Source organism: Euwallacea similis, chromosome 21 (genome assembly GCF_039881205.1).
Source record: "Euwallacea similis isolate ESF13 chromosome 21, ESF131.1, whole genome shotgun sequence".
Taxonomy (NCBI): Eukaryota; Metazoa; Arthropoda; class Insecta; order Coleoptera; family Curculionidae; genus Euwallacea; species Euwallacea similis.
In genome coordinates this window covers 300,336-307,127 of record NC_089629.1, presented here as the reverse complement: position 1 = coordinate 307,127, position 6,792 = coordinate 300,336, and the positions used below count along the sequence as shown (strand labels likewise).

Genomic DNA, 6,792 nt, shown 5'->3' with positions numbered 1-6,792 from the left:
AAAGTATCGATTAAAACAAAGTATACCTTTTTTGTAGGAAAATTATGGAGAAATCAATTCATGAGACAAAAACTGATTTCGTCAACTCACTAAAAAGATTAATTTAAATGAAAAATTTTGACTTCCCCTGTATAAGGAAGACATGAAACATCGGTTTACATATGAAAATAAGTATTTAATTAATTAATTAATTAATTAAATGCTTATGTAATATTTAAACCGCCCAACTTTCGATGTATCATGATAATGGTTTGAAAGTTTCAGCAAAAATACTTTTTTTACCTTCTTACTTTGAAATCTAATAACTTGGTAACGAAGGCCGCTAGGAATTTTTTTATATAAAATACTAGCATTATTTTAACTTCTTCTATAACCCCTAGAATTTATGACATGACCTTTCCGAACACCCTTTATAATAAAGAAATTTAAAACTGATAATTTGATCAAAAATGAGCCCAGAGATGGACGTCCAAAAAATCCCACGGATCGAGAGGAGAGAAAAGTTGTACAAGAAATTCAAAAAAATCCTCATAAAAGTGCCAAAAATTTTGTTGCTGATATTGAATAGATTTTTGAAAAGTCAGTTAGTACCAAGACAATAAAACGTATATTAAGAAAGAGAAACTATGCAGGGAGAGTAGCTAGGAAAAAGCTTTTCATTAGCAAAGTTATCGTTGCAAAAGACTGTCTTTTGCAATGAAACATCGTGACAAGCCAATAGAATTTTGGAGACGCGTTATTTGGTCCGATGAGACGAAAATAAATTTATTTGGTTTTGATGGACGGCAGTATGTGTGGCGAAGACCAGGAATTGAGTTCAAAAAAGAAAATCTGCTTCCAATGGTCAAACATGGGGAAGGTTCGGTGATGTTATGGGGGTGTATGGCTGCCAATGGTGTGGGCAATTTACATATTATAAACGTAATTATGGATAAAATTATGTATATTAATATTCTAAAACAACGTTTGACTAGTAGTGCTTAAAAATGAGGTCTTCAAAGAAATTATTTGTTCCAGAAGAATGATGACCTCAAACATTCGATTAGAATAATCCAAGAGTGGTTATTGTACAACACTCCAAAATGCCTTCGTACATTTCAGTTACCGAATCTCAACCCAATTGAGTATATTTGGCAAAATTTAAAAAATCAGATAAGCAAACACAAGATCTCCAACAAAATAGACTGCATTGAGGCTATTCATGAAGAATGGAATAAAACTGACGTTCAACAACTTGAAAAACTTGTCGATTCGATGCCAAAACGGTTAAAAGCCGTTATCAAAGCTAAGAGTTATTCGACTAAATATTAGAAATTTTAATATAAATTTTGCTTTTCCTGATTAATTTTAAGAAAAAATTTCCAAATACTTTTATGTCATTAGTTTTATAGTTGTTTAATTAAATATTTAATGTTATTGTTTTCGTCAGTATCATACTATTCAGAATTATATTATATGTATTAATAAATAACTGGTGTTGTTATCAACAGTATGTTCTTTTCTAATAAATAGAAAATAAGATCATTTTTAATAAAAATAACATGTTCAAATACTCATGTGCGCAACTGTAGAAGATTTTTCGATTTTTGGTTATTTTAAAAATCGCCAATAACTTTCTTATTTATTAAAATATTGAAATTACACTGCGTGACATAGAAAAGAGAACACCCCGTAAAAATGATTTGATTTAAATAATTTTTGGTATGCATGTTGTTTACGCCAAAACAAATACTTCATTAAAAAGTTGAACAAATTTAATTGTTAAAAACTAAAAAAAATTTAATAATTTGTCGGTCCTCCGCGGTGTCTTATACATTCCTGTACACGTCTAGGCATGGATCTAATGAGGTGATTGATGTCCTCTTGGGGGATCTCATTCCAGGCTAACTGGACAGCATGACACAGCATCGCTAGGGTTTGCGGGGGATGGGGTAAATTATGCAACCTTCTACCTATAATATCCCATACATGTTCGATCGGTGAGAGGTCTGGAGATCGAGGTGGCCAAGGTAGCAAATTGACTGCATTTTGTTGGAAGAAGTCCATAGTCACTCTAGCCACATGTGGTCGTGCATTGTCTTGTTGGAAAACTGGATCAACAAGAGTTTCCAGATAAGGCACAAGATGAGGTTCCAGGACTTCTTGGATGTATCGCTGGGCTGTCATACTGCCTCTGACGAAAACTAAATGTGACCTGCTACCATATGCAATGGCACCCCAAACCATTACCCCAACAGTCTGATGGACATGCCTCTGTATTGCAAACTGAGGATCCCATCTTTCACCCCGTCTCCTTCGTATTCTTGCCCGACCACCATGCATACCGAAACAGAATCTGGATTCGTCACTAAACACGATATTATCCCATTCCAGAGTCCAATGTATCCGTTCTTGGCACCACTGTAGTCGATTTTGACGATGATTTAAGGTAAGGGGTAACACGAGATAGGGACGGTAGGAAATCAATCCAAAACTTCTTATGCGGCGATAAATGGTTCGTATCCCAATGGGCCTTCCATACTCAGCGAACCACTGATCCGCCAGCGTCCTCGACGAGACGAACCTATCTCTTAGGGCCATAATTCGGAATCGGCGATCTTGGCGTTCTGTAGTTCTTTGAGGTCGTCCAGTACCTGTTCTTCTGCCTGTTTGCCCTTCTTCGAACCATCCCTGACAGCATCTCACTATAGTGTTTACACTACGGTTCAATCTAGTGGCGATTTCCCTAAATGACAGACCAGCTTCTCGTAGACCCACTATTCGACCCCTCTCAAACTCGCTCAATTGATGAAAATTTCGCTCTATTCTGGTTCTAGGCATATCTCTACGCAGTTTCTAAGCACACTACACTCCAATAAATGTTATTTTCCAGTTGTATTGTTGATATTTTATTGCAATTTTTATATTTAAAAAAAACCTAAAATTCCGAATAACTCGTAAATACGTAGATAAATATGAGTGAAATTTTGATCGTTTCTGCTATACATATAAACAAACATGCATACCAAAAATTATTTAAATTAAACCATTTTTACGGGGTGTTCTCTTTTCTATGTCACGCAGTGTACGTAAAAACATTACCGTAGCACTTTTTTAAGAGGAATTTAATACTGTGCTCAATTTTTTTCTACTGTCCACCGTTTTTCTACAAATTGTTACAACTTCGTTTTTTCAAATATAAATCGTAGGTGGCCATGACTTAATAAAATAGACAATTTTAAACTCTTTTCGACGATATATACGAGTTCAGGCTCATAATAGTTTGGCCGGGCGTATTTTTCAATTTGAAGTTATAATCAATTGCAAAACCTGGATAATGCATCGAATATTTTTGTATATTTCCTTTGACTATAACAAAAGATAGGTCGTCAAGTTACAAAATCAAAGTATTTTATTCTACATTTACAGTTAACAACAAATATTTAACTAAAAATGCAACTCAACTCATGGGTTATAATAGTTCGGCCAGCATCTAGTATTGCGTAACACTGCCTTTATTGGCATCTACAGTTTTAATTCTTTTTGACATTGTGCCTACTAATGTTGCACATTCATCTGAAGTTGTGTTAATCCAAATTTCTTGCAAAGTGTTTTTTAATTCTTGTACTGTACGAGATGACTTTCTTCGAAGTTGCTTCTTCATATTATGCCAAAGAGTTTTTATTAGCGATAAATCTGGACTAGAAGATGTCCACTTTAGGAGTGGTATATTATTTTCCTGAAGCCATGATTTAACTGTTCGTGCCGTATGACACGGTGCGCCGTCTTGTTGAAAGATAAAGTTACCTTCCATTGTTTGACATGTAGGGAATGAAGGTAACAGACTCTCTTCAAGAATCTCCTTGTATTTTTTCGCGTTAACAGAACCATCAATGAAGTGTAACCTACCCACACCTCTCGCAGACATGCATCCCCAAACCATAATAGAAGCAGGAAACTTCACTTTTTTAACTAGTCGTTATGATAAGCTTCGAAAGGTGTTCATAAACTCACTTGCGGCTGTCATCAACACAAACATAGAATTTCGACTCATTAGACCAAATTACGCTATTCCATTGGTTTGGAGTCCAGTTTCTATACTTTCTAGCCCATTTCAGCCTATTGCGCTTCTGTATTGTCGTTAAGAGTGGTTTTTCTTTTGCCTAAAGAACAATCCAAAATTGGCAAAAATCTGTTTTACAAAAGAAGAAATGCAAAACAGATACAATAATACCTTATAAAATTTGTATCCGATATTTTTAATAGTTCTCTTTGTTGTGGACATTGAAACTTCTTTGCCAATGCTCTCCCTCTATAACACAGTAAGTTCCTTGCTATTTGACCAACGGTTAAATTTCACTATTCTTTTTAGACCTCTGTTATTCTTCGTTCTCTGTTCGTATCTTCGTTATGGAAGACGGTCGACCATAGACTTTTGCTCTACTCCACCAGTACTTTTGTACAAGTTGATAATATCTTGAACTGTAGACCGTGGAATAGAATGCGAAATGGATATTTTCTTTGCCAAATTCTCTTTTTTATGAGCATTAATAATTGATATTCGTAGATCTCTGCTGAGAGGTTTGCCACGACCCATTTTGCTTCAAAACTGACGTTTTACAAACGATAATGGGCAGTTTACACTTGTCATAGTAGCCTTAAATGTGATGTGCATTTGTTTTGCATTTCCTCTTTTGAAAGAATCGATGTTGTGCAATAACAACTGCCGGCCGAACTATTATGATCTAGAAGTTGAGTTGCATTTTTAGTTAGATATTTGTTGTTAATTGTAAATATAGAAAAAAATACTTTGATTTTATAACTCTCTTCTATCTAGTCTTCTATCTAATCTATCTTTTGTTATAGTCAAAGCAAATGTACAGAAATATTCGATACATTATCCAGATTTTAAAATTGATTATAACTTCAAATTGAAAAATGCGCCCGGCCGAACTATTATGAGCCCGGGCTCGTATATATTTTAATATTTATTACCGAAAATTACGAAAATATAACATATTAATTTTTTTGACACAAGTTGGCTATAAAAATTGCTGTCAAAGGTGTTGAAACCTAAGAAAAAGATAATTTTAATGCCTTCTAATGAAATTAAATAAATTTTAAAACATATGTACATTCAACATTGCTGTTCAAACTGAGCTCCTCCATTTTGAATACATTGCAAATATCTTTTTCGTACAGAATTACATGTATTTAACAGTTCCACATCATTGATTCTTACAAAAGCGTATCAAGTGGCTTCCTCTAATTTTGCTCTTGTTTGAATATTTCTTCCCTTAAAGATGAGATCTTTTAATCTCTCCCACAAAAAATCCATAGGAGTGAGATCGCAAAACCTTGTCGGTCACGGTATGGGACCACTCGTTTCAATCCACTTCTGCGGAAAATCTTCATTTGGAAACTTAGTTGTAATTTTAGCGTTATGAGGAGGACATCCATTTTGTTAGTAATATAAGTCTTCAGCATGAACGAGAGGTAAATTTTCAAGGAACGGAATAAGGCAAAGGCTGAAAATGTGTAAGTAACTTTCAGCCGTTAAATGTCCTTCGTAAAAATGAGGTTTGACAAATCTCCCTTTAAACATCCTTACCCATATGTTAAATCCAAACCGATCTTGCCGATTTTGGAAAATAACTGCATGTGGATTTTCTGTGCACCAGTGGTAAGAATTGTACCTGTTAAATATTCCAGAATTATCCACCCTTGCTTCATCAGTCCAGATAACAGTTAATGGAAAATTCATATCTTAGTTGCAATTCTTCAAACACGAGTGGTAAAATCTCAATCTCCTAGCGACGTCGTCCTCGCGAAGTTGATGAATACGTCTTGTGCGATAAGGTTTATAATGGTTTTTTTAAGCATTCTCAAAATACTTGTTGTATTATTATCACTTCTTTCAGTCAGAGATTAGTATCCGGATCTTCTAAGACTTTTCTAATTGTATTTAATTTTTCGATTTCCTTTTCTTCGCTTATGTTATAATGTTTCTGTCTGGGCTGTTTAGAACTTCCATAATTTATTAAATTATTTTTTATTGTTTTAAAAATTCTTTTTGGTTAGTGGCGTTTAGGATATGTATTAAGGTAAAATTCATTTGCTACCTGAGTGTTGTATCACAGAGCGTTTTCTTCTTAGGGCCGCTATGTCCCTCACGGGAGCCGTTGATGCTCTGTTTTGGACCCCTTAATACTGCCCTTTTTTGCTCTTGTGTGTCCTACATTCCTATTTTACCTTCTGATATTCCATATCGTTCTCAAGTCACTTCTACTTTGTCGCTGGTTTACAACACTACTCAATAACCACTAATGTAATCAGTCACTTGTGCCACTCATACTTCGCTAATAGTGCATCGTTGTTGTCTGTTCACGTAATCTTCTTGGCTATTGAAGAGAGAGACAAAAACCCTTCCATCTACCAGTATTCCGACTCACCCGGATGAAGGTAAGTTCGAACCAGGCTAATTGTCGAAACCGTTGCGATTTATATCTGTGATCTTTCGGATCCAGGGTAGAATCTTAACAACTGGTGCTCCTGTTTCTAATAGTCTATAGGTACATCTATACAGAACACTGAGAATTTTCATTTGATAATATATAACATTTTAACATCTCATATTTTTCAAGATTTTCATACATTCTAACTAAATACTAAGAGTCAATATATCAAGAGAAAACTCAAAATAAACTTTGGAAATGACACTGATACAACAGTAGTGATTATAAAACAAAAGACTTATATTAATTAATAGTTGCTTCATTGCGTTGACAGCAATTTTTATAGCTAACTTATGTC

General features: G+C 34.6%; 1 protein-coding gene across 1 annotated transcript; it reads right to left on the bottom strand.

The window, feature by feature from the left end:
- Positions 1-1,659: 1,659 nt before the first annotated feature.
- On the bottom strand, positions 1,660-2,942 carry LOC136415887 (uncharacterized). Its single transcript, XM_066400758.1, has 2 exons — positions 2,230-2,942; positions 1,660-2,173 (listed from the first exon to the last, which is right to left on the bottom strand). Exons 1-2 carry the CDS (start codon positions 2,818-2,820, stop codon positions 2,096-2,098), a joined length of 669 nt encoding a protein of 222 aa, XP_066256855.1. The 5' UTR covers positions 2,821-2,942; the 3' UTR covers positions 1,660-2,095.
- Between the last annotated feature and the right edge of the window lie 3,850 nt (positions 2,943-6,792).

What these genes read in the sequence shown, in the direction of transcription:
- LOC136415887 (XM_066400758.1), bottom strand. Translation starts at nt 2,820, where the DNA reads ATGCCTAGAACCAGAATAGAGCGAAATTTTCATCAATTGAGCGAGTTT. An exon ending in ATGTCCATCAGACTGTTGGG is followed by an intron (nt 2,174 to 2,229) that starts GTAATGGTTTGG and finishes AGTTTTCGTCAG; the next exon opens with AGGCAGTATGACAGCCCAGC.